The sequence below is a fragment of the Columba livia genome, chromosome 4, assembly GCF_036013475.1.
Source record: "Columba livia isolate bColLiv1 breed racing homer chromosome 4, bColLiv1.pat.W.v2, whole genome shotgun sequence".
In the NCBI taxonomy this organism is placed as follows: domain Eukaryota; kingdom Metazoa; phylum Chordata; class Aves; order Columbiformes; family Columbidae; genus Columba; species Columba livia.
In genome coordinates, this window is record NC_088605.1 from 34,801,826 (window position 1) to 34,829,785 (window position 27,960).

Below are 27,960 nucleotides of genomic sequence, written 5' to 3' on the forward strand. Positions count from 1 at the left end.
CCTCAGGAAACGAGTGCCGGGCATCGGAAGGGCAGCAGAAGCGACCAATCGACGCCTCCGCTCCTTCGCCGGGCCAGTCAGAGAGGGCCCGCGCGGGGGCGTCACTGGCGAAGGAGCCAGTTAGCTGAAGAAGGAAGGGATGCAAGCCTGGCAGGGCTGGCCAATGGAAAGACAAGGAGGAGGTGACGACTGGAAGAGGGCACCAATAGCAGCGAGCGACCGGGTCCACGCTGCCCTCAGGGGAGGTGTGTCCATCAGGGGAGGTGTGTCCATCAGGCGGGGCCGCTCGGGCCTCCGTGTGCCACACCGGCGCCACACCGGCGGGGCCGCGCCGCGCCAGCCGGTCCCCGCCAGCGGGTCCCGCCCAGCCCCGGCGGCGGGGAGGGGGGGAAGGGAGAGAGGGAGGGAGAGAGTGGGGGACGGGGGGCGGATCTCCGCGCACTGCCCGCCCCGCAGCGCGCGCCATGGCGGCCAACGAAGACCAGGAGGTGAGTCCGGGCCCTGCCCGCGCCCGGGGCCTGAGGGCAGCCGGCCCGGGACGCTCCTTTGCAGCGAGAGGGAACCTCCGTGCGCGGAGAGAGGAGGTGGTGGACGTCGGGAGGGAAGAGCCGGCCGCTTGAGCGGGCGAGGGGGAGGGAGCCGGGCGGCGGCGGGGCGGGGGGAGCGGGGCGGGCCGGGCAAGCGGCGGGGCCGTGCGGAGCGTGTCAAACCGAGCGCCGTGTGCGGGCTGGCGGCGGTGACCGGCTTGTCCGTGCTGCAGATGGAGCTGGAAGCGCTGCGCTCTATCTACGAGGGAGACCTGTGCTTCAGGGAGCTCAGCCCCGTGTCCTTCCAGTACCGGGTAAGGCAGGGCAAGGTCTGCGGGTCTCTGCGGTGCAGGCTTCGCCCCGAAGCTGCTCTGCTGCCTTGTGTTTGACATACCGGGCGTTCTCTGAAACGAATGGGTGTAAGGCGGGCAGTGAAAACTCGATCTGGAGGCCGTTGTTTCAGGATCTTTGGTATGATGATTCTTGATAGTACAATGCTTTGTCTTTAGGAACCTGTTCCCACGCAGGTTTGTCAGCCCTTAGCTGGGCATCCTACCTACACGTCCATGTACTACATAGGTAGAACCGGCAGACTGGCTGCAGGAGCCAGCCTGCTGAGTAATGCTTAATACTTCTTAAACTAAGTAGTCAGTTTCTGTGTAAAGCTCTGAAACTTCCTTATTGCTAAATTACAGTCTTTTGTCCAGAGATAGCTGGCGTGCCTTGTCTACTTGCTAAAGAGAAAATTCACAAAATGCTTCAGGTATGTACATTGATACAGTCTGCTCAGAAAACACATACAGGGAGTGCTGAGCTTGAGATTTGCAATTTTCCAAAATTTAAAGACCTGGAAGTTCTGGGCACAGACTGAGGCAGATCTTTAGGTGGCCAGAGAAATTTACTGAAAACTCAGGCACCTGTGGGACAGAAGGGAGACTTCTGAAAATGCCATATGCATATTACCTTTTTGTAACTTCTCAAATAACTTCAGAATAACATGAGTAGTTGTGATGAAATATAGGTCAACTTAATTAATGGCACTTGAATCCCATCCATTTAAGCGCAGCCTTCCTTCATTGATAGGACCTTTATTAGTAAGTTTGATTTCTTCAAAAGAGTAAATGCAGCATATCTGCAAGCCTGCAGTGTATCATTCTACATTTTACTAGCTTTGCTCGTTGCTAATATTTATTAGACAAAAAATAATTGTCAACAGTTAGGACAACTCAATTTAAGTACTGTAAAACTTAGTGGCAGGAAAGGGCAATAATACAGCTTTCCTATGAAGGAGAATTTGTGTTATGAGAAAGCATAGTGCAAGTGAATGCATGAGAAGGTAGAAAGAATTAGTATCCCATTTTCCTGAGCCTCATTTCTCACACATCTTGCATACAAAACACAGCTGTTTTGTAATCAGCGTGCTATGAAATTGAGATTAAAGAAATATTTTTCAAATATTGAGAAAATGTAGCAGCAACAGCATTTGAAGTAAGGCCACCCAGTTTTTAGGTTGCACTGAAAAGGAGGAGCACGGTCATGTCACGCAGCTCTCCCAATGGATTTGCTCAGTGTGCAGACAGGGCTTTCCTGAGGCAACTCTGTAAACTGCACCCCCAGTTCTCTTCTTGGCACTGGTGGGAACGGGGCTGCTACACTGTAGATAATGTCTTGAAAAATGTTGCAGATTCTTGATGTAAAGTGTTATTTATTTTACCTCTAAAACAGATGCTTGTGAATGTCAGTTTGTCCACTTTGCTGAAACAGACACTGTGAATTAAAAAATGCACCAACTTAAAAAAAAAAATAATGTACGGTACCCTTACCTTGATTAGGACTTTTCTTCTGGTTACACGTCATTCTATAAAATTTGGTGAAGCCAGATATGGACTGTTCTATAATGAGGGAAATAAGGAAGAATTTTCAGGTGGTTTTAGAATACGGATTTAAGCAACTTTGTTGCACTAGTTTTCCAAATAATGTGTGAAACTTGTTTCTGTTTGTATGGCATGCCTTTAGTAGCACCTGTACTAGTTTTAAATTAAAAAAAAAAAAAGTTTTTAAAATTTAATTCAACATAATTGTAAGGATCATATGTGTAATTTGGGTTCACTTAATTGGTTGGATGTGAATGATTATCAAAGTGTGGCTTTTTTAATGTTATGCTTTTTTATCCATTCTCATTCTACTGTCTTCTTAAATCTTTTACTACTCATTCCTTCTTATAATGAAATAAAATAGAGGACAGAAATACTGAAATTCTTATCTGTTGATTTTTGCTGTCTCAGGTCACTAGTTTATCATTCTCTTTATCTCAACACTGTCTTGTGGTTTGTTTTCATATTGCTCTGATCTTGGATGCATGGGAGGGGGAAAGAAGGCTTCATCTTTTCTGTTCACATATATTATTGTATAATATTTGGCTTGCAGATGCTGCAAAGTAGTTTTTAAAACAAAGCAATTAAATAAAAAATAAAGAGAGCTTTGAATGTTTCTCTTGCTTTTCCTAGGATGAAAACTGCAGGTAGGAGTTAATATTGATGTCAGGAATTTAGTATTTTTTCTAGATAACAGCTTTATTTTCTGATACTTTTATGATGATAATAGTTGTTATCTTAAGGAATCTGGATAGTCTTAAACAAGTGAAAGACATGCATATTGACATTGTGATGCTTAACGAGTGGCAGTAAACTGTTGATTTATAAAGTTTTTCTTTTTACTTCAGATAGGTGAAAATGGAGACCCCAAAGCCTTTCTAATAGAAGTTTCTTGGCCAGAAACATATCCACAAACAGCACCAGTCATATCGATGGACGCTTTTTTCAACAACACAATGTCAGTATTTATGACAGCTTCACTCCGAGCCTCATATGTAGGGGTTTTTTGATTGAGAAGCTTTTCTTCATCTGTCTAGATTATAGTGGAGTTTTATGATTTCTTTTAGATCTTCAGCTATTAAACAAAGTATTTTGGATAAGTTAATGGTAGAAGTTGAAGCAAATCTTGGAACTGCTATGACATACACACTTTTTGAATATGCCAAAGATAATAAAGAGTTGTTCATGGAAAAGCAGCCGGTTAACACTGTGGTAAGTAGGTAAATTCAGATTTTAATCTCTTGCTTTTAAAACTGAAAAAAAAAAAAAGGTTATGACAACTCTAAATACTTCATGGCTCTGTCTTTAAGTTGTTAATCAGTGTATCGGGTATACCCATGCTAGTGTCTAAACAGTGACACACAGAGTATGGTGCCATAATGCTCTATGTTCATAATTGTTACAGTTAATTGTTACTTTGCTATTACACCAAAATGTTTGTGGGCTCCAGTTCTGTCCCATAGAATAACATAAAAATGAAGACTTGGAGCAGAAGCAAAACTAAAGAGAGCTGAAATGGAGATTAAAAGCATCTGCCCAGGGAGGGGGATAGGGGGACAGAGCAAATTACTGCAACCTTCCTGGGATGCAATGGATTACATAAGTGCAGCTCCAGGGTCTTGAATGAGTCAGGCTGGATCTGTTTGTGGCTTCTGTGCTGTACAAGGACGTTATTGGCCTCTGTTGCTGCAGATTTGCTTTGAGGGAGAAGGATTGTTTTCCATGCTTGGGAAGTCTGAATCCATCTCTTCAGACTAAACCACACTCCATGATTAAATTTAAGAAGTGTAAGAGGTGCCCTTTGCAGCTCTCAAAGGAAATAATTCCAGTCCCCAACCCTTGTTTTAAAACTACAGTCACAATTATATGTTGATTAAATGCTGCAGACTGCTGACAGCATTGCTTCTTTCTGACAGTCAAGATATTTCAGTATGTCAGGTTCGGTCATCACACACAGAGGTATCTGTGGAACAAATATGCAAAATATTAACAACTATTTTTGTCCTTCTCAGACTTCAGTAAGCAATAGTATTGCAATTGGAACTCCTGATGTGCCAGCAAGTAAGAAAAAAGATAAAAAGGAGCAGTTATCCAAAACCCAGAAACGAAAACTGGCCGATAAAACAGGTTTGTTCACTATAATATTTTGTTTGAGCAGTATGAGAATCCAAACTTTATGGCAGCGACATCTTGCTAGGGTCAGACTCAGCAGTCATTTATTTATAAGATTAACTAATTTAAATCTGTGGTCTCTGTTTTGCTTGTTTTGGATGAATTGTTTGTCCTGAGTTGTTAGTTCTGGTCAAAGCAACTTTCTGTAGAGTGGGGATTTCACAATGTTATTGGTTTTGTTTTATATCTTTATTTCAATACATGACAGAAGTACAATTTTAAAAAAATAGTTGTGGGAGGAAAGTGTTTCTGACTTCTGAACATTCAACAGAAAACATGGTTTGTTCATGGGCCCTCATAAATAATTGACATTATTTAAAATGCAATTTCTAAATGAAAGTATTTGTTTTGGAACCCAAAATAAAATATTAAATTTAGTTTGTATGTTCAAAATAGAGGTACTTCTGCAGATACTTTATGCTTTCAATGAAATGGTAGGTTTCTGATTGAAAAGTGTTCGATATTTCAGCTAATCCTGCTGATGACTTTTATGTGCTCAACTTTAATTTTTAATAATGATCTGGATAATACTGTTATATTGGAGCAACGAGTTGTACCCAGTGATAGCAATTTCTGCCTATAATTTTTCTGACCTAATGTATAATTGGCAGATTAAATGTTGACCATATAAAGCAAAAGTTGTGTAAAATTTTTTCTTTGACAGAATGCATCACTGCTGGTCAGCCCAGCTCATGTTAGAGTTGCCTTCTAAATTAAATGTCAGATGGACTGGAGTGTTTTTATTCAAACAGGACTACTTTGAAGAAGTATATGTTTAAGACAGTAATACCTCTTTTTGTCGTCATGGCTTTGTAGTGGAGAAATTAAGGTTTTTGGAGCTTTAGAATTTTGTGCATTGATGTTAAGGAATGGTAAAGATTTCCCCTTAGCTTGTATGTTGAAAATAAAACCTTCTTATTCTGCAGATAACAAAGGGGAGCTTCCGCGAGGATGGAACTGGGTGGACGTAATTAAGGTAGCATGACTGTATGGTATGCAGTATTATGGAAATACTGCATATGTACGTTAAAAATAATTTTGTACTTACATTTCAAGAAAACTAATCTGATTCTTTTTCTTGCTTTTCTTCCTAACTTTGTTTGGATTTGACTGTGGTGTCTGGTTCATTTCTATGTGCATCCAGCATGTAAGTATTTTCAAGCCATCTTTTTCAATGTTAAAAAGATTTTCAAGAAATAGTAAGAACTGTTGCTCTTTTGGATTCTAATTTACATATTACTCAAATGCTTTAATATGGTTAGTCCTTCTGAATATTAGAGTTAGAAGGACTTTGATTCCCCTTTGAACTTTGTTGGCCTAGTATGTCTTTTTTATTTATTGAGCAATTAAATCTTAATGTTATGATGAGAGAGGCTTGCTAGCCAAATGCACTGCAAATATTCTGTCTTCATCTGGCAACAAGATGTAAAATAAAGTCAGTGGTGTTGCCACGTTCTGGAGGGCAATGGTTAAGTAAGCAGAAGGGAGTTGTCCCAAGTGGGAGCATTTTGCTGCCTCCTACAAGCCTGAGTGTTCTCTGCTGCAGCTCCTTCAGTGAATAATTATTTTCTGCTTGCTCCCACTGCATTGATTTCTGCCACCCTCTTGTCTTTGCTGATTCAGTGGAAATCCATGTAGCTGCTTTGCAATTTTGAAAGTAAACTATTTTATTTTACACAACTATAAGTAATTCTTACTGGTGCAGTTGTTAAATAAGAGCAAGTAAATGATGATGGTGGTTTTGGGCAGAATCCTTCTGGGTTAAAAGTGGCTATTTGTAGTGGATGTCTTGAATTCCAGATAGATATCACGATATATGCACTGCATGTAATAATTAGCTTTTAAAAAGTGAGAAATAGTGAATTAATGTCTCTTTTTTATTGTGTAAATTTCCACATGGGAATTCTCTCAGAGGTGCGTGGAGATGCTTTTTTCCATTAGTCCATCTTATTTATTTTGGAGAGCTGGTGACAGAAATCTTAAAATTAAATAGAAACAGCACCCTGAGGTTTTTCTGGGGTTTTGCGGTGTTGCTTTATAAAGTCCACTTTTGCATTCAGGAAATAAGCTCATTTAGTGTCTAAGCTTAAGAAATTATTTTTGATGCTTTTCAGTCTTTTGGTACAGTAGCACAATCAGTCTGTATTATTAATTAAATATACATGTGTTCTATGTAAGACGGAGATAATGTTGTTCTTGTTTCCTAATAAATGGCATGGCAGTCTAAACTCTGAATACTTTCTTTTTGTGTCTCTTTTATAGTTAAGCAAAACTGGTTCTAAAGATGATGAATAAAGGACTTTGGTACAAGGAAACTCCACCTTTTAATACAGTACAATTTTGGGTCACCATCTTTCTCTTAATAACTTTCATATTTGTTGAAGTAGACATTTTATAAAGCTCAATTTCCTAACTCGCAAACCTAGTCACACAAGTTTATCTCGAGACTATGTGGTCTTCTTCGGAAAAATAAAAACAAACTTGCCTTAAATGAAGGTTAGAATGTGACAAAGGATATAGAGAGCTGATGTGGTGAAGTGAATAGTGCTATATGCAGTGTTTATTAATTTATATTTTATTCTGTAGTAAAAATCCTGTTATAGTGAACCCAATGATACTGTAAACATTTCCTGGTGTTCTTATTCCAACTGAAGAAAAAAGCACTATAACAGTGATTGGTCACTTGACAGCATAATTCATCAAAATAAATTATTCCATGGAAACAAGACCTTTGTCATTTGTTTATCTAATATGAATGTAGAAGGAGAACATAAAACTTGTTACATTGTAATAGACTGAAGCTTGTGGTCCCCTCTTCACTAGTTACTGTCTGAAATAGTAAATACTAGCGAAAGCAAGGCCAAACATTCTAGTCTGCTCAAAACTGAGTGGTTATAGCAGGCGTATGTCTTCTTTATTCTCTGCGGTATCCATCTGTTAGTCTTTCTCCAGTGTGCATCCCCACAGATGGTTGGACGTCTGAGGGGAGGGAGAAGTGCTTTCTTGCACGTGTCTCAGTGAGTATTGTGATTCTGTAGCTCTTTCATTGGAGAAATGGGGCATTCCTTGGAGGGGTTGCTGACCAAGTGGTGGCATGGTGGAAGTCAGCACTCTGTCAAATGTGTTGGGAGAACTTTTTTTTTCCTAATCTGCTATCTTGCATCAGAAAGAGAAGTCGTCTTTGCTATATGAATGGTTACTGACTACAAGATGCCTTAATGTCCCTTATTGTTGTTTGTTTTGAGATGAACTTTAATAAACGCCTATTTATCTGCTGTGGTATGTGTTTATTTTTTTTAATTGTGTATTGCCTACTGCAATTCTAGGGCGAAGTTTGAACTTGCGAAGGATTTTCTGTCACAAAGAAAGCATTCTTAAAAGTTGGTGGAAGAATTACATCTTCCCTCTCTCGGTATATGTTTACATGTTTTTCAGGGCAGTTGTGTTTGCTGTTAATATGAGGGTCAGTCATCCCACTGAGAATTGTAAGAGAGTCACCGTTACGTTCATTGTTTCTTTGAAAGCGCACGCTCCGCTGCACACAGCATTTGGTGAGAGGGATGTTAGAGGTGCAGGCTGGATGCTCTGGGCGGTGGTGCCAAGAGCCGGTGTAGCAAATAGAGGATAGTTTATGTGACTGTCATGTTAGGACTTCTGTTGACGGAGTGGAAGTGTTTATGCTACTGTCTGCACCAAGAGAGCTTACATACAACATGTTAGTATCATTCTCGTGAATTATATCTGTTTTAACAAAGGAGGATACACTAAATATATTGCAAAATTACTGCTTGTCTCCATAGATATAAAGAAAAAAATATATGAATTGTTGTGACTGCAGGTGAAGGAAGAAAAATTGAATTTGTTCTGTGCTTTTCACTCTTCTGAAGAGACTGTGGACATCTGAAAGAAATATGGTGGGTATTGCTGTCATCCAAGAAGCTGTACTTTTTCTTCAAACACTGGGTTTAAAATCAGTAAGTGTATGTTCTTCCTCAGTAAGGAAAATACTTAAAGAATTCTTTATTTCAGAAGGTCATGATTTCTCTATGAACTCAACTCATATTTAGTAAAAGCTGGTAAAGTACACAAGGCAGGACTTTTTCCAAATGACGCAATCTTGCCTTTGACATAAATGGGAGGCTCATGGCTACATCTGAGCAAGAGTGTCTGGCAGGGAGAAGTTGCTGTGGCTGCACACTGCAGTCCTGTGAGAAGGGAGGGCATTCAGCTTTAGTGTCTGCCAGCATCAGAACAGGCAGGACCTTTTCTTTTCACGAGGTTTCCAAGGGGAATTGACTTGTCATTGCTCCAATCCTTGGTGTATGAGTCAAGTTGCCATGACAATTTATCTGGATAGATTAGTGAGGGAGGGCAGGGGAAGAATAGATAAGAACCACATCTCTTGCTTTGATGGTGTTACCGTGTGTAACGGCAAACTTGTGAAATGCCTGTTTTTTCAGCTCCTAGTCTGCCTATAAACCACACACTCTTGTGAAGATACCTGAGCAATCTTCTGTGGTTCTGTTAGTAAACGTGTTTGTTTGGAAGTCTTTGTTCAAGGAAAATATTTTGCATTGGGAACTTCTGTATCAATTATTTGCTTCTATGCAAATTTGGGAAGGTAATTTTTGTCGTTAAGCCATTTTCTCATAAGGCACGATGGTTGGAATGTGGTCATTTCAAAAGTCTAGGTACTTTATATTATGGAAAGGCCTGAGCAGCAGCAAGTGAGGGGAAGGGAGGGAAAATGTAAAGAATCTTACCAGGATAGGCACAACTGTAAATAGAGATCATGACTACAGTGGGAATTCTAAACACTGTTGAAAAACACACCACCACCACCACCACCTTTTTTCAAGTAAAAACCCACTGGCAGTGAAAAAATGGTGGTTTATGCTTTATTTCAGTAGGTCAAGAGTGTTTTGATTGTAGGGCTACACAATATATTTAAATAAATGGGTTTTGCAGTAAATCTTTGGTTGGCCTGAGAAAACAAATGTCAATACTAGTAACAGTAAAAGTAGCAAGTGTCTAAAATACAGGATGATTGAAAAGGAATTTGTCAGTTTACAAAATTTTCCATACTGCCTATATAGTAATTGCCTTGCTGAAGCACCAGTTGAAAGAGCTTTTAAAAAATACTTTTTATCTATAGTGTTGCTCTTGCAGTAATCATTTGGAAATCTCATCTGATCAAGCATAGCTTACTTTTTTTTCCCTTTTTCAAATTTGTCTCTGAGAATCTTTCCTTGGGACAAATTTGGTGCAGAAAATTGAGGTGGCAATGCCAGTGCTTAAATGAAGTTTAGGTTTTTAAACTGAAATTTGACTTAAAATATTTTTGCTCCTCAGTCTTTTAGTACATATTTGAACGGGTTAATATTCCTAGTGCCTTTGTTGATTTGCTAATTAATTTTAAGATATGCTTTTTCTTTTTTTTCAAAACTTTCCTCAGCAGGCTGTCATTTTGTGGTTTGTTTGCTTGCTCTTATGGAGGCAGGGAATCTCTCTGTCTTTTTCTCCCCCCTCTGTCAGTCCTTGTGGTGCCCTGGAGCACATCGGTAGGCAGTGCACTTGCCGGCCTCAACTTACAGGAGATCTTAGCACAGGATGGGTGCAGTTTTTGCTACAAAATGATTTGGTATCTCTGAAACACAGTGACCTGTTCTCAAATATCTGTTCAGCTCTTTCAGTTGTCGATACAGGTATTTGAAGAATACAGGAGGAAAAAAAATAAGTGTGGCAGGGGCACAAGAACTGTCACTATCGCATTGGTATTTTATACTTTATTTTGAATAAAAACTTCAAAGCAGTCTTAAATTGTATTTGTGTGCTATTAAATACATGTTTCTTCAGTGGTATTAGAACCAAGCCCAGAGATGCTTCATTGCATTGTCATGTATCAAATCCCGGGGAATAACGTAGAGTTTCTGCCAGTGGGTTGGGAGGATGGGTGACAGCTGTGACTGATGAGCTGCGTGTCCTCATGTCTCCTGCTCAGCCCTGTGCTCACCCCGGCACAGCTGACATGGAAATTGGGGCTGCTGATGTCTACAGTACCACTGCAATGGGTTGGACGTGGGATGCGTAGATAAAGCAGGCCCAGCTGATGAGCTATTAGATTTTGGTCAGTAAAAGAAGAGTATGGAAAAAAACCCAGCATTTATTCATATAAGACCTTCAGCAGAAGTGCAAACATAGGGAGTCCTTTCATCTGAGGCAATACAAGTGATTTTGAGTTACACTGTGAACTTCGTGCTGTGAAAATCATGGAACTGGTTTGAACCAGAAATAGTTCCACTTTGCGAATTGTTTCCTTCAACTGTGTTTTGTGGCTTATAGTACGGCATCCTAAGTTCTTCTTAACAGCAGAATGAAGCGGGGAGGAAATGTTTGTTCAACAGATGAAATACGAGAAGTGTGAGAGTTCTGGGTGGACTGGAGGAGGAAAAACATCCTCATACGTAAAACTAGAAGAGCGTAGGGGATAAATCTTCTTTGCTGCAGGACAATACAGCAAAACAATGGCTAAGCTTAGGGTTGCAGAGCCATAGATTCTGGCATGAGGTAGGGTTATGGTAAAAGACAAGAGGATTGTAGATTTTCTTTCTGTTGCTGTCACCTATTGTGTCACCAACATGGATTTGGCTTCGTCTCAGAACGGTCTGCCCCACGGTTGTGAGAAGAATTTCTGTTTGCCTGACTTTTGTGCTTCCTGTTTGTTTCTGAGCCCACAGAAGCAACCTCTGAAAGTCTAGTGCACTCCCAGAATTAAGACAAAACATATTGACTAGGTGCTGGAAAATCGTGTTAGAATATTTTATATGGGTGAAATAAAGAGTTAACTGTTTCTCTTCTGTCTCCTTCATTCAGAGCAAAGTGAGGCTGAATTACACAAGACTTATGAGAGTCTATATCCAGACACCAGTGTCCCATGTCAGACTGAAAGTTTGTCTGTCTAGTTTAAAGTCTACATAACTATCCCTTCCTGAGCTTTCATGGTAATGGTTCCTACAGTAGCATGTGTTTTAAGTATTTATGTCTAAATACAGCAGAAATTTCAAAACTCTTGCTGTGATTTACCTGCTGCAAGTTGCTTATGTTGGGAGGTGGGATAAGGTCACAGCAATCAGAGAGAAAGCCAAACTATAACTGCACAGCCTTAGTGGAAAGAAATGGGGTTATGTGCGTGTCTCTGAGGGCATAATTTCTTCTGCAGTATCTTTATTACTGGTAATGATCACTGAAATGAAGAAGTCAGTCTAGGATGAGTTTTGAAGCTATCATTCAAGAAAATATAATCTGTTTCTTCTAAAACAATTATCTGTTATAGTGTCACTGAGAGGTGATAAACATAAACATAGTCTTGTATAGAGTCATTCTTCTGAACAGGATCTTTAAATCAAGTGTCTCTGTCAGTAATGCATTTTATTATTTCCTGCAGGAAAATCACATGAAGAAAGCATTACTATCTAAAAAGCTGCTGTCTCTGCTGTAGAGAACCATTTGATCTCTACTTGTAGGGAAAACCAGGGTTCAATTGACCTTGAAGAGACAGAATTTATAGTAGTATAGGGAAAGTGCAGAAGCCTGTTGATAAAAAGTACAGAGCCTCTATAGATGGTGAACAAATTTGCACAGCATTATCAGGTTTGTATTTTTCTCTGAAGATCAGAACTAGAATATTACCAGGTTTTAGTTGACTGGCATTCAGCTGACATTGATTTTTTTTTTCCTCCTCATGCCATATGTCTTTAGATGATAAAAGTACAGGATGTAGTATAGAAATTTATCTCCTAGATTAAAATAGTGCTAAAGTTACAAATCCACTCAAAGGAAATCAATCTTACTCAGAAGTAAGGATGTGCCAGAATTAAAGCTGCCTGTGTGATGTTTATATGAAAAAAGAATGCATAGGAAGATTTTCTTTCTGTGACTGCATGGAGTTTGGAGGTTGGTTTGTGGGGGGGGTTGCTTGGTTTGGGTTTTTTTGTTTTGATTTTTGTTTGTCTCCCTCTGGTAGTGTCCAAGCAGGTGCTTAGTGCTTTGCTTCCTTCTGTCTCCAGTGGTAGGAAAGCAGTACAAAAACTGTATGTGCCTAAATCTGAAAAGGGAAGAAAGTTTTCAGTTAATAGAAATGAATAAAGTAACATAACTCTCCTTGGAACAAAGTGGACATTTGAACAGGTATAGAGGGAAATTAATTTGTTTTAATAAAACTGTCTGGATCTCAGTGGCTTTAGTGCCTATTTCAGAGTCTGTCCCCATGCAGTGGATCTGTGACATGTAAATGCTTATGGATAATTTTAAGTTGACTTTATAGCTACAGTCCATATGAATAAGCATTGCTTTCAATAAATTTGTGTTACAGAAGTCAGTGCAGATTGCAATGTATTGTTAATGAGCTCTAGTCCCCTCCCTTTTCATTTGATGGAAGGAGAAGAGAGATACTATTCCCTTCCCTGGGACACAAGACATCCACATGTATGCTGCCAATGAAGGCTACCTGGATTTGGTTAAGAGGCATTATGATCAGTCTGAAAGAGTTAAAAAGGTTAAGTTCTACGGTGTCGGGGATTGGCTCAAGGAGCGTGGACATGAGTCCACCAAGCAACTGTACGAGCAGAGCCCATTTTAGTTGACATAAGTAGGCCTTAGTTAGCTTGTCTATTAGGCCGTGGGAAAGGGGGGAACGGAAAAGTATTGACTAAGGCAGGGTCAGGATATTTTTGAAGAGATAAGAGTCAGAAGAATGTGGGATGCGCATAGCTAGCTAAACCCAAGTAGGTGGAGTAAGTAAATGTGCTTAGCCTATTAGATAGAGACAAGTGTGCATAATTATGGTATTTGGTATAAATGCACGCTATCTCGGGCAATAAAGTTGAAGTATGCTTTATCACTCATATTGAGTCGGCTGCATTTCTTCCTCCGTCCGCTCGGGTCTGGAACTCTGATGGGACTTTTCTCTGCACTACGGGATCATTTTAGTAGCTTAAATGAACCCACTGTTTTTATACATTTTTTTCTTTGTTAAGTTGCTGATTGTGATGTTTAGTATGTTGTGAGTGCAAACAGACACATTAGCTTATTAGCTAGTGTATGTGTCAAGTAACCGTTCGGTCAGATGAGTTCACGAGCAGTTACCTTGTCTTTCCTAATTTCATGGTATGATGAGTGTTCTCTACCTCTTTTCATGGTGCACACCTACAGATAGTGTCCCTCCCCTGGTTTTCTTCCCAGCATGGGCAAAAAATGGTACTCAGCATCACTGCGAGTTTCCTTCATGGCTTTTATATAAACAGGTATATTGCATGGGGGAGGAAGAAAAAAATTAAACTACTGACTGGCACAGATGGAACTAATTAAGATAATCTGTGTCACTTTGCATATAACTTAACATAATATCACAAGCTACAATATGTCTCCCCTCGATTTATCTTCTCCTGTTTTAAATGTATATATTTGAGACTTCTACTACAACCTCTGACTGGTAAAGATTGGGCAGAATCTCTTTGTGATCATCACAGTAATTTTTGTTGGACAGACACAAGCCCTACTCTGCTAGACCCTGTGTTATCAATAAACTCAAAAGAAGCAGAGGTGGTCGGTGTCTTGCAGGATCAGGAAATGGGGAAGAAATGTATTTTATGAGGAGACACACTAAATACGAAGAGGAAATGTTACTTCTTTGGATATCTGTTCAGGGAGAGAAGATGACAGAAGTATTGAAGAGGTGAAAGAAAAGAGCGAGGAACAGCTTGAGCTCTGGAGCCTTAAGAACATGGTTGGTTACTCTTCTGAAAAATATAGTTGATAAACTGTTTCTCTGCGTGTTAAACCATCCCTGAGGTATTTTAAAAGATGATAAAATATTTTTGAAGGTGTTAATCGTAAATCATTGAGGGCAGGAAAGAATGTCAACAAGAAGAAAGTTATACACAGGAGCAAATATAGAAATTTTGATATGAAGCTGTGAGATTCTTGTATACCAAGCAAATGCAATTTCCATTTATGAAGAGATGGATACAACGCTCAAATCTAGTTTCATCTGTCCTGACAGATTCTGAGTAGTTTACTATTTTGAGCATTGCAAGCTCAGAATTTTACCTGCTCTAAGGAAGGGTAGCACACAAAATTTGGATTTAGATGTACATTTTGCACATGCACATTTGGCTCATCAGTATTTAAATGTCTAATTAAACTTAAGTTACATGTGTACAAAGTATATGCCCTGTGAGAACATCTGTCTTGCCTGAGAAATATTTATCCTCTGGCTCATTCAAAGCTTTTTTTGTCATCAAATGTAGCAAAATAATCAAAACTGCAATGATTTTTTTTTTTCATTATTAGAACAATCTGATTTCATTATGCTTACTTGTGTCAGAATCAGAGGCAGAAAGAAATGCATTAATGGAAGAACCCTGTCCTCAATTATACAATTACTGTAAAGAAACAGGCTGTAACTCCAGCTGATGGTCCTGAGGTGGGGGCTTCCAGGTGGTGTCAGAAGAGATCACCATAAAGTTTTACTGCATTTGGAAATTTTGAAGAAGTGTCAAGAGATGAAACATCAAGCATTTGTCGTAAGTTTTTTGGGAAATATTTTTATTTATTTTTTTAAATTCAATTGAATTTTTATGGTACAATAAGTGTAGTACTGGGTTTATTATATAAAGGGCATATTTTTAAACCTAGAACACAAAAGAAGGGATAGCGAAGCAAAGTCTTGACCAATACACACTATAAGAAACCTGTTAGGTTGGCTTTTGTGCTGTATATAAATCAGGGTTGTATTTGTATCCTTTGTATATGTATTTCTTTTTTCATTGCTTTCATTTTTGTTGGGTGAAAGCCTGATGATCCTGCCAGGAATATTACAAAAGGAAAACTTGGAATTAATTAAATGTATAGTTTGAAGAATGAAATAATGCAAAAGCAGAAAATGTTAAGTGTTGCATCTCACGGGGAATCAAAAGAGGCAGTTCTGACTGAAAAAGCATTGCACGCAGATGATAATCAGGCAGGTTTTACTCAACACTTTTTGGGAACTGGCAAATCATCAAAAGAAAATATAACTGGAATTCACTCTAAAGGAGAATCAGACTCAAGCATTTCAGATGAGTAGGATCTGTTTAATGTGCCATCTTCATTCCTCAAGCATAAACCTCCTGTTGAATGTGCAAAGAAATGCAGCCTCTTAACCAGTGGTACATGCAGGATGAAAGTTTTGTTTCAGGTATTTACAAACCACAGCCTACCAGGTTAGTGCTCAGTTCCTTCTGTTCAGAAGTTATTTGGTAAAGGAATAAATGTCGTTTTCCTTCCAGTCCACAAAGCACATTAGTTTATTAGTCTGAAAGTGGTTCACTGCTTTAATAACTGGAAGTTTTATTGCTAACCACTTAAATGAAAGAAATACTAAGTCTGAAGCGTTTCCTTCCACGTTATATCCCACAAGTGAATAATAACTTGATTTAAATGAGCAGCAGTACTTTTCTCATTATAGTATGAAGTACAACATTAGAAGGTATCATTTGAAGTAAAATTTCCCCCGAATCTTTATTAATGATGCTGATAACTGTCATCAAATAGGCATATATTTTATCCCCATCTTACAGAGGGTGTAACTGAGACCCAATTGAGATATATACTTATTATATAGAGGTAATAAGACTCAAACCTGTTTCTATCCATCTGCCAAACTGTGCAGCAATTTGGTGGGCTAGAGCTGCACCTACCTGAAGTAACGGTTTTCTTTACTAATGTTTTATGATTAGGGCAGCTTCTTAATTTTCCAGTATGTTCTCACAGCGAGTCTTTTGCTCATCTTGATAGCACATTTTACAGGGATGTTTTATGCAGTGATCTTGCACACAGGCAGCAAGCTAAGAGCAAATGGTTGAACTCTCCTAAGAAGCTGCACAAGATACTTCAGGAATATGCTACACTTACGCTCAGGGAGGAAGCTTCTTGAGACAGATGAGACCAGAAACGCAAAATGAAGAGAAGGGCACTTAGCTGGAATGATCAACAATATATTAGTTCCTAAAAGAAGGAGAAAGGTTAGTTTCAGTAATAAGGTAAAGGGGTCAGAGACATCACCAGTTTTGGGACTCTTCAGAATCTTGTGGTAGGATAAGCAATATTTAAATAAGTGCGTTACTGCTGTAATAAATATGTGAAATAGACAACTCCAAAGACGTTACTTCTCAATAGCTCTTAATGCCTTTTCCTGTTTGCTGTACTGTTCAGTTCACTTAAACATATGCAACTCCTTCTACAATTTCCAGACAAGTCTTTAGATTCTACTAGAGGAGAAAAAGCATGGAGTTTGGCCAAAGAAAATAAAACACATGCTGTGAAATTATATTTAATGCAGAGTATAAAAGCAGTCACTGCAGAATAAGCTTAATAACACAATAATAATTTAACAGCAAAACTGTGCATTTCATGAGGTTTTTTACAAACACATCTTTTCTGCTTTTCAGATGAAAAACAAAGGAAAAACAAATGTTTGCTCTGAGGTGCAAAGTGGTTGTGCATCAGAGCTAAGAAAGTAATTTAGTACTTTTTTCTGCCACGCTTTCCACAGTATGGTGCTCATAGTGCTCAGATGAGCAGTTAAATTATTTAGAGAGATTATCAAGCTGTTAGCCTCTGATCCAGTAAAGAAAGTTGTTCCTTCTGGGATTTTTTGGGGGTTATTTCTGTATTTGAAGACTACCCTGTTGGTCATTGGTTAGTATGAGTTAGATCTATTTAGTTCTTAATCAGTCCCCGTGGCAATTTCCCCATTAATCAAAGTGGTTTGTTGATGAGTATTTGGAATACTACAATACAGCGTGCACATTGTTCTTGTGGAAGGACTTAGATTTGTGCCCAAGAATATAAATTATAAAATATGCTTTAATTTTCAGTTGTTTCAGCTGGTAAATGTGTGGACATGTATCGTTGTTAGGTAAGATATCACAGATTTTAAAGCATATTTTTCTTGTCCGCTGAAACTAAACTCCTTGTAACAAATAAAGACTCTGTGGGGTGTGAGATTTGTGAAATAATGAATATTTTCTGAATCCTGCAAACAGAATGTTTTTGAGAAAGGACATAAAACTTTAGGCCTCAAAGGATCACTCAAGAACAGAAATCCAAGAGAAAGTTCTTGTCGAAAAGACTACTGTTTAACTAGTTTCTTACGCTATTTTAATCAGCATTAAGTACTGAAGATAGATTTCCACCTAGACCAAACCACCTATCTCTTCTCTGAATTTGAAGGGAGTTCAGTTCTGGTGGGAACTTTGCATCTTCTTTTTTCAGGACAAATTTTTCAAGTTGCAGCCTAAAGCGCTGATCTGCATTATAATCATTTCTCAGCTGGTGTATTTCTGTATATTTTAAGAAAACTATAGCAACCTGCATGTTGTTTTGTTTCACGGTGGTCACTTTTACCAGTAGTTGCTGTTCTCTGGAGTGTGAGTTACCCACCAGAGGGAGCCGAAGCCAAGAACTGTCAGATTTTGATAGAATCATTTATGTTGGAAAAGATGGGTAAGATCGTTGAGTCCAATCGTTAACCTGACACTGCCAAGTCCACCACTAAACCATGTCCCTAAGTGCCACATCTACGCATCTTTTAACCACCTCCAGGGATGGTGACTCAACCACTTCCCTGGGCAGCCTGTCCCAGTGCTTGACCATCCTTTTGGTGAATGAATTTTTCCTAATATGCAATCCAAATCTCTCTTGGTGCAACTTGACTAGGCCTTTCAGCTCCAAGGGTGTTCCATTGTGAAAGGCCTTGCTTACACTTCGCAGGGCTTTGGATTTGGGCTTCTGTTCTCAAGTTAGCTTGGGAGCAGATGGGGAGCAGGTAAGAAATCAGTGCACCTCCCTATGCCAGGTTATGACGTCTTTTGGGAACTGTCACTACAGTGTCAAAGTAAGCAAAGCAAAACCTTGTGATGTACATGTCATTGTTCTTTGGGGTTGATGTATGCTGTTCTTTATAACATGACTAAGGACACCAAAATTGTATAAAAGAGAAATAACTTTCAGAGTAAACTAATTATCCCTGAGGAAAACTAGGCCAGGTAGAAGCAAGGGTAAATAGGTTGTCTGTCTCTAAAAGGAAATCTCTCAAAATTCCTGACTACAAGCAGGCTGGAGGATATTTCTGCTATATATTAAACTGAAATTTGTTTTGTCAATAAATGAATTGGCTGAAAAAAGATCCAAGGTGTAGTTCAGGCATATCCATGTTTTGATTGTCTTCAGCACAGAAGGTGAACCTGAGGTCCCTTCCAACCCCAACCATTCTGTGATTCTATGTGTCAGGTGTCTAAAGTGTTTGTTGTAACTGAGAATTTTGGAACTAAATGTTTAAGTGCTTCAAAACTTAGATATATTCCTTTTTCATTAAAAATCACAGTATTTTGACATATTCCAGTTTATCCCAATTCAAGATGATATACTGAAGAATGTTCTGATTTTTTTAATCAGCTATTTTTTTTATCCAGCTCAACTACAGTGGTTTCTTAGATGTATATTGGTAGAAACTTGTTAAAATTCAAGCCATTTTTTAGTTATACCAAGCTATGTTTTCTTTATTACTTGTAAAGACCCCATGCCCTCCAAAATGGTTTTAAATTAAGTCTTAGTGCTATCATGAACAGGTTAGGTGCCTAACACGTTCCATAAGAAGCAATTAAAAAAAAAAAAGTCTTGAGAATGTTGATATGCCTAACTTATTTATCAATAAACATGAGGGATTAACACAGGCATCTCCTTAGCTTGGGTGTGCCAGTACTGACATGGGCAATGAAGAGGGAACTCCTTGGGATTTTTTTTTTATGGTAACCAACTGATTGAGGTGAGAGGGGTTTTGTTGTTCTTGGTTTTCTTTCTGTTCATTAGATCATAAGAACCATTTATATTTCACCAACTTTTAATAAAAATCTTCCTGTGACATGGAGGATGACATGTTCATATGGCTGACCATATGAACATAAACAGTCTTTAGAAATAGGTGTACGTGACTTCTTTGTCCTACAAAAGGCAGGAAAGCTCACACAGTTAATTACAGCTGAGCAATTATATACAAACTGGTCCTTGTTGCCTCTAGGCTGCTTGGTACTTGCTCAACTCATTAGTGATTTTCAGTGCTATGGCATGCTTTGACTTCTGCAAAGCCATTGGTCTATTGGTCATAAGAATTATGACCGATGGGAGACATTGAAACTTCCCTAGGTAACAGGCAAATTTGCTTTCTACACCACCAATTGTGGGTAAACAATCTATTAGTTCTCCTGTAGGACTTTTTTTCAAATTCAAAATCTTGTCATACAGAAATGGTAACAGTCACATCAAATAACTTCAATTTCAGCTCAGATTTGTGTTCCTTGACAGTATCTTGTCATGTCCTTCAAAGGAAGGTACAAGACAGCTTATATCAAATTGCTGGCTAACGGACTTCACTTTATGGCTTCCTCAGTTAGAAGTTGTCTTATATACTGGAGCATGAGGTTTTAATAGTTTTGTTGGGATTTTTTTGATGTCTGGATCCTATCTAACTCACGAAGGGCTCATTATCCGTATTTCAGCATTTCAGAGAGGAAGATTTATTTCTGTGTTTGTTTTGCTGTCAATTTAGTCAAATAATGGCACACCTGTCAGGACTTTTCATAGGCATTTTCCAGCATTTCAATGGGAATTAATCTGTCAAATGTAGTAAATAAAAAGAGAAATGTAAAAACTTCAAAAAGATTAGCAGGAAACTCATAAATTTGAAAAACAAAACAAACCTTAAATTATGCAGTTTACAATTGTACCTCCTCAGCAGTGGCTGTTTGGTAAATTACAGTGCTGTATGACACTTTGAATGTGCACTTCAGGATTTTCTTAATTAAAGAAAATAGAAAGGGAGAAAATTCTACATTTTTTTGGAAGAGCAGATACATTATGTAATAATTTCTTTCAGATGCTATAAAATGACCCTTCACTTCTCTTTTTTCGTTTTCTTGGATTACTTTTTATGCTACTCCTGGTTATTTCTGACAGCTTTTTTCTTCTGTCTCTGCACTTCATTCCCACTGTCATTTCGATCTTTGTTTCCGTTGCCTCTCTTGTTTGGGTTTATTTTTCTCCCTTGCTTTGTTTGTGGGTGACACTTTCATTTTCACTGTTTTCACATTTGACTTCTCTTCCCCTCAGAATTTTATTGCCTCATACTTCATTCTGAGGTCGGGGAAGGGGAAGGAATTCTGTGCCAGCCGCAGACTCAGGAAATATACTCAGCTCTGTGTTTGAACCTCTGTGCTTTTTTATTATTTCAGGGTTTTGATCTGATGGACTCATGCCAGTTGCTGCATGAAATATACATTTCTTCAGCAGATATTTATACACACCGGGATTACTCTATAGTTACATCAAGGAATTCAGTGAAAGATTATATTCTATGTGCTTGTAGAGTAGTAGGAGGTTATTTTTCACCAGTGAAAATTTAGGATTAAAAAATTCCTTTTTGTAACTCAACTGAATATCAGCCTTCCATCATTATATTGCTGTGCAAGTCAGGTCTGTTAATAATTTCTTTGCATTTACTCCATTGCCCTATAATTGATGTACTGTCATTATATAATCCAAATGTAATAAGGAATTAATCCTAAAGGTATGTTTTGTCAGTATGAATTCCCTCATCACTTCAACAACCTATTATATCTTCCACCAACAAACTGCTACTCAAGTACTTCTTCCAAATATAAGTTGAAGGACATTCTTTCCTGGTTTGATACACCAGTCCAGCTCACAGCTTTGCACAATGTTTGTTGACATTGTCAAACTAATATTTCTGAGAATGAGATTTGCGCCAGTGCAGTGCAGGAGTGTTCTCTCAGCTGGTGTCCTACTCCCAGTGTCAGCTGGGACATCATTAATCATCTTTGCTCTGTGTAAATATTTCAGTCACGTAAAAAATGGCAGGTTCTCTAAGGGTGACTAGTTCACTTCTATAGCATATAATGGTAGGAAAGGATAGTCACAATTACTTATGCAGTATGTTTGACAGGATTTGAATGATTTGGTTTAGGAGAAGCTCAGTGTCTGCCAGTCACGTTAATTTGATTTTCAAATGGCACTGGGAATATTCTGTATCAAAGACAGAAGTACTTTGCAAAGGCAAATCCAGCTGCAAGGAGTTAAGACAAAGTGTTACAGAGAAAATTGATTGAAAAAGGAAGGAAGCAATATGCCATCCATAAAAGAGATTATAAAGAGAATCATCCAAAATGTATGCTGATGTCCTTATTTAGTCCCATCTTTTGTCACTGGTAAGTCTGAAGGGTTTAAAAGCTGGACTTGCAGATGGTAATGACACTGGGAACACAGCACATCATGATCATGCTGCATCTAGATTCAGTGCAGGCAGAGACGGGGGCAAAATGTTTCAAAATATGCAAAATCAAACCACAATAAAAATCACAACTACTGCACATGACAATCTTTTATAGCATTAACAGGTGCAGTTAACTGTCATATTTGTCATTCTGATAATTTTTTCTTCCTGAACTGTCACTGCCCAAGCAGCATGTTTGCCCTTCCAAACCTCCCCCTCCCAGCCATGTCATAGCTGGTATAAATAGTCCAAATCAGGCTGTATCAGAGCATCTGGGGTTCACTCTGTACCTTGCTTGTCTGGTTGATTCTGACAGTATAGACCTGATGTTGTCATATACTTCATGCACTGGGTTGTGCATACACATCTGGAAACACTTCAGCCTTCCCTCTGTCTGCGCTTAGTCTTCAGGTTTTATTGAGTAGTGTGGCAGAATAAGGCTACAAGCTATGTTTTCTCTGTTTTAATTGGCTTTACTTTTGTACAGGAATAGAAAATAAGCCATGGTGTTCAGTGCTAGCAAAGGAATGTGGTTGTTAAGCTGATATGCCAAGACTCTGTGGCTGCTGTTCAGGGAGAAGCTGTAACTAATGACTACTTCCTTGTGATCCCTAGGTAATGAATGTTTAGAAACTATATTCTGGCTTCTCCAGAAAAAGAAGTTGTGCCCAATTTTTAAAATATTTGGGTGGCTTGTGAGGTCTTCACATTCTTCTGGAGTTTTTGAAAGTCACACTTGCAGCCATCCAGCAGCCTAATACCACTGAGACGATACTCTGGAATCTGAAGACTACAGGCATGTGGCCAAGTTACCTTCAGTTCATGCTGGAGGTGAGTGGTTTCATTTCTGTTGACATTTGTTAAATAAAGGACAATTTTTTTCTTTGGATTGATTGATTTCTGGAAGGATCATACAAATGGAAATCTGAAACTGTTGATATTGTCATTCCATATTCTATTTCAATAATCTCTTCTACTTTATCATGGTACATTATTTAATTTCCTACTGTTTCACATGAACATCTATAACAAGATTGCAATGGAAAACAATGTGCCATGTGGTTAAAAAAAAACTAATACCAAGTGACTTGAGTGCTCTGAAATGAATCGTGCAACAGAGGAGACAGGCTTAAGTGCTGAACAAATATATTCATTCTTATGAGAATACAAGAGATCTGAAACAAATTTCATGTTAATTTTGTGGAACTTTAAGAGAATTTAAGTTTCAAATGTTATGATTGCTCCTTATCACTGAAATGTACTCTCTAATCCTAAAAATCTCCACATTCTGGAAACCAAATATATTATTTTCAGTGCTGAACTCAAGGTTTTGTTGCTATCTTAACACTTCACCAGTAAACTGAATACTATAATTGAATATATATTTTATATGTTTGGTGGGGTTTTTTTGTTGTTGCTGTTTGGTTTTGGGTTTTGTTGGTGGGTTTTTTTGGGGTGTGTTTTTTTTTGGTGTTAGAGATACATTTTATGCAGGAATCTCAGTGCTGAAGTGATTACAGTGTGGAACACAGTAAAATCAAAATGCCATGCTATTAGAACAGAAAATGGAGTTGTAGAAAGTATTGTAACTGGGCTGGTGAGGCATACAAAACTCCTTGTATTTACAGAAAAGGGTCTGGCTTCTCTTATAGTTTCTCTGAGATTCATTTTTCAGGTATTAAATATGAATTTAATCAGAAAGTACGTTTGAAAGGGTGTGCATGTTTATGGATTTTTTTTTTACATTTCTGTAAAACCTAATTAAACAAGACATTTACTTATATAATTAATAACACAAAGCGGGCAAGTTGGGGCTTTTTCATATTTTTACTGGACTCTGTTAACTTATGACCTGTTGAAAAAGAAGTGTGTGAAAAAGCAGTCAGGTCATTACATCGTTCCTTGCCAAAGTAAATAGTACAGGATTCTTGAGGGAGGGCTACTGCTTGGCATCTCTGAGAACAGGTAGGAGTTTGTCTCTGGCACTGACTGCATGATCCACGAAGTTCTACATATAGAAGTAATCCTGTGTTCACGCTCCATACAACAAACTGCTAAATACTTTTAGATAGAACGATTGTTCAGTCAATAGTCCCATTTTTTTTCATTTTCTTGAGTCACCGTAGTCATTAGTATGAAGGGCGTTCTCTTAAAATCCAGCAGATAGTCATGGAAGTGTCTCTAAATAAAGTTAAAATCTGTAAATAAGCAATTATTTGAAGTATATTGTGTATCTGAATGAAAACTTTGAGTCTGGTTCAGGTCAGTTGTACTTCTTAGTTTCAAAGCTATTGTGAGGCTCAAACTGTGAGCTGAGCCTCCCTTTTCCAGAAATGAAGACAAAAGAAGTCACTTTCTGGGGATAAAACTCTTTAACAGTAATAAAGCCCTCACTGTAGCAGAAAGATGCAACTCATTCTTCCCTGTGCCTGTTGGACTGATTTGGTTTTCCCTACTGTTAGTGAGGCCTGTGAGAAATCTTTGGATAAGATCTTTAGGTGCTGTTCCCAGAACATGGTTCATATGATATCAAAGAATCCTGATGTGTTGCCAGGGGCCTTTTTGTCATTGGGAATGTAGAGGCTGGGTTTGTAAAGAATTGGCTGAGCCAGAATACAAAGACAAAACTCCCTAAGCAACCTATTCTGGCAGGCCACCTTCTGTCAAAGGCCACTGGGGACCTGTACCAGGAGACTCCACCCAAAAGGAGAATGAGCAAGGGAACAACAGGTGACAACTTCAACTTCTTTAGCACTGCAGAGCTGGAGCTGAAACATCGTTTGCCCAGGCCATGTATCTGCACAGAAATACGAATATTTTTAATAAATAAATCAGCTTATTGTAACCTTCCTTAAAGCCAAAGTGTCTTTGTCTTGAAGCAGGAAGATCAAAGAGATGAAGACCAAATGTACAATTATTATATTCCTTCAACTGCAAGAATTAGTGACCCTGGCTGCTTAAGAAGTGAGAAGGAGGTAATGTGACTATGCTGACTTAAATGCTATTTAAATAGTAGCATCACAGTCTGTCTAGACCAGTGGTTTCCAATCTTTTTTCCATCTGTAACCCATAAATTTTCTTCACTGGCAAGGCAGTCCTGGGTGAATGGAGGGTAAGCACACTGACAGTTTTCCTCACTACTTGCCATTCACCTCTTAAAGTCCGGAGTTGCAGACAGCCGAATTTGACTTCTGAGTAAATGTAATGAATTTATCTTGAATCTGCTGTTGCTGTTCACAGTAGTTATTTAAGGTGCAGTCTATCACCACCTGCTTACAATATACAAAATATGAGAAGGAAGCAAGTTTTCCAGAAGCCTTAAAATTGTAGTGATTACCTATTAAGTAAATTGTGCAGCCTTCTGAGGAATTTTGCTTCAATGAATGTAATCAAAATGTTGTATGGGGTAATAAATGTCAATTTTTTTTTTTTTTTCAGAACTTTGGACCCCATGGGAAATATGCAAGGAAATTAAGACTGGAATGGAGACTGGAGAAAAAGGTAAAACAAGAAATGGAACAAAAGGAACTTACTAGTGAATAACATAATGGTATTGATCAGTACTGGCTTAGTGGAGACAAAAAGGTGAGAAACAATATTGTGATGTACCATGCTTATACAGTTTCTCTCAAATCTCATAATATTGTTCTGCTTACTGATTGTTATGTTATGTAACTACTGTTAAAATGCTGAGAAGCTATCTTGTCCTACTTGGTATTCTTTTTTTTTTATTATGTCCCTATTTCTGTCTTTTTTCACTCCATAGTTTCCATTATGATCTGGTATCAGGAAGGTCTTGAATAGGTGTTATGGGGTCATAACCATAATTAAGTCCACCTTTTGATTGCTTAATTTACACTGATTATTAATTTTCTAATGAGAAATTCTGTAGTTTTTCCCTCCTAAAGATCAGATCCTAAATTGTAATATAATAGGAATTTTACAGCTTTATGGTGCTGTAATCAGTATTCCTTTTTTTCACAGGTTTGCAAAATTTATTAGTAATCTTTGCTATTTACTGTCATCCGCATATATAAAGTATCACTGCTGGGCTGTGTTTGGCTTTACTATGAACAGTTTCCCATCTGATCTGCCTTGCTGTAGATAGTCTCAGCCCTATGTTGATTTGACATGATTTACCTTGATTTTTCTCAGTGATCACTGCATGGTGTCAACAGATCAGCTGGAGAAGTTATTAAAAGTACATATGTGTACATATACATTAATTTATATGTCCATATGAAAGGACTTACACCTAGAGGTCCATTAGGTTTTAAGGTTCATTGACCAACACCAATGCCACTTAACTACTAACATAAATAAATACACTAAGATAGAGAAAAAGGTACATATTTTTAATTAAATATAAAAGAGAGAGAAAAGTGCTGACACAAACCTGCAGAAAAGTTCTTGAGCTTGTGATTGACTTGCTGGATGATCTCTTGCTCCCTAAATCACGGCGTGTCATACCATGCACACCATCTCGCTGAGTTCAATTGGCAAGCCCTGTGCCAGCTCCATCTCCTTGAAACCAGCACATTCATCCTCTTTCTATATACTACCGCCTTGGTCTATATTAGCCACTATCCGGTGCTTCCCAGCTACACTGAAGAAGAGAAAAATTTACTATATCATACTGTGGAACTTAGAAACCAGAACGGTAGGTATTACTTTTTGTAAGCTTAAATGCACTATCCGTGTTGAAAAGTGACTGCTAGATGTGGTATTTATAAAAATAACCAAGAGTTTGGTGGTTAATATTTGCATTAAACTACTCAGAAATTATCAGCACAGTAAGGATTACTTACTGAACATGTTCTCCGGTTGCTACCATGTATTCATTCTGCCAGTGCCTTCCACCAAAAATTAACGCTTATCAAAGAAAACACTGTGGAACATTATTCCATTGTTTCTTCACTAGACAAGAACCAAAGCATAGCATCCAGGTTTGCTGCTCAAAATACCTGAACATCTATCAAATTTTCTTTGAGTGTGAAGAATATAATTATTTTGTTATTAATTAATTACACGTGCAACAAATAGAAAGCAGAGCTGGAAATCAATTTAGAAGGCCATTTATTTCAACAGTACTGAAATTTATTATTTGGCCTATCTTTCTGCGGTAGTCTACCTCCCTGTTTTCACTCCAGCAAATAGGCAGTACTTTTGTACAATACCTAGAATCTTGTCTCTGGGTAGTTGTGTTTTGCAGCCCTTTCCTGAAGCACCAGGTATCATTAGAACCTCCCTCTCCCTGATCCTAGCCTTGATGTCCCTGGGAAATTGCACCATTCCTCACATCCTGTGCCTTTAATTGTTCCTCCTGTGGATGTGGATCTGTATTTCTCTGGGAAGAGAAAGGCCAGCCTTCCCAGCATAACCTCCAACACAGCTCACCTCCCTTTTACCAGGGGAGTGCAAGGAATGTGCAACAGGTGTCCACCCAGCTGGCCACTGGCCATGCTCATAACGTGCCCTTAGATAGGGTGGATCTGATGGCTCTGCTCCTCTCCTGTCCTGCTGGCCGAGAGTAAATACTACAACCTTCAAATAGTTTTCCAAGAGAACTTTCAGGGGAAAAGGTAGGAAGAAGGAGAAATAGCAGATTAAATTATCCTGGCTGGGTCTCCAAGGATGTGTCAGTGCCCTCCCACAGCTCAAGAGCTGCTGATCCAACCCATCTCCCCTGCTCAAGGACAGGGTCAGTTAGAATTAAACCAATGCTGACAAGATTGCCTGGCCTGTCTTGTAGCATCTTCATCACTGGAGATCTTTACATTCCAAAGTAATATATTCCGGTGCTTCATTGTCATTATGGTTGGACAGTTCTTTTGTTTTGTTTTCTCCCTGGTGTCTTATTTAAACCTTCAGTGCTCCATCTGAAGGACATTAATTATTGTCCTTTTCACTTGGATTGTCCCTTTCCTGTCAGAAGCAAACTTTCACATTACTGAGGACTACTGGCTTCAGTCCTCTTGTTCCTAGGCTTTGTTCTATTTTT

The 27,960-nt window shown here is 38.6% G+C and overlaps 1 protein-coding gene across 4 annotated transcripts; it reads left to right on the forward strand.

Annotated features, from left to right (window-relative positions):
• Positions 1–323: 323 nt before the first annotated feature.
• RWDD4 (RWD domain containing 4) lies at positions 324–6,808 on the forward strand. 4 transcript variants are annotated; one of them, XM_065061243.1, is made up of 8 exons: positions 324–488; positions 761–841; positions 1,223–1,290; positions 3,250–3,359; positions 3,469–3,613; positions 4,414–4,528; positions 5,500–5,549; positions 5,718–6,808. In XM_065061243.1, the coding sequence occupies exons 3-8, from the start codon at positions 1,282–1,284 to the stop codon at positions 5,799–5,801; spliced, it is 513 nt and encodes a 170-aa protein (XP_064917315.1). In that variant the 5' UTR covers positions 324–488; positions 761–841; positions 1,223–1,281; the 3' UTR covers positions 5,802–6,808. The 4 variants fall into 4 exon arrangements, with proteins under 4 accessions (XP_064917315.1, XP_064917317.1, XP_064917319.1 ...); XM_065061245.1 differs by having other exon boundaries at positions 1,235–1,290; XM_065061247.1 differs by lacking the exon at positions 1,223–1,290 and having other exon boundaries at positions 335–488.
• The last annotated feature ends 21,152 nt before the right edge of the window (positions 6,809–27,960 follow it).

What these genes read in the sequence shown, in the direction of transcription:
- RWDD4 (XM_065061246.1), top strand. Translation starts at nt 465, where the DNA reads ATGGCGGCCAACGAAGACCAGGAGGTGAGTCCGGGCCCTGCCCGCGCC. An exon ending in TCCGTGCGCGGAGAGAGGAG is followed by an intron (nt 585 to 760) that starts GTGGTGGACGTC and finishes TCCGTGCTGCAG; the next exon opens with ATGGAGCTGGAAGCGCTGCG. An exon ending in AAAACTGGCCGATAAAACAG is followed by an intron (nt 4,529 to 5,499) that starts GTTTGTTCACTA and finishes CTTATTCTGCAG; the next exon opens with ATAACAAAGGGGAGCTTCCG.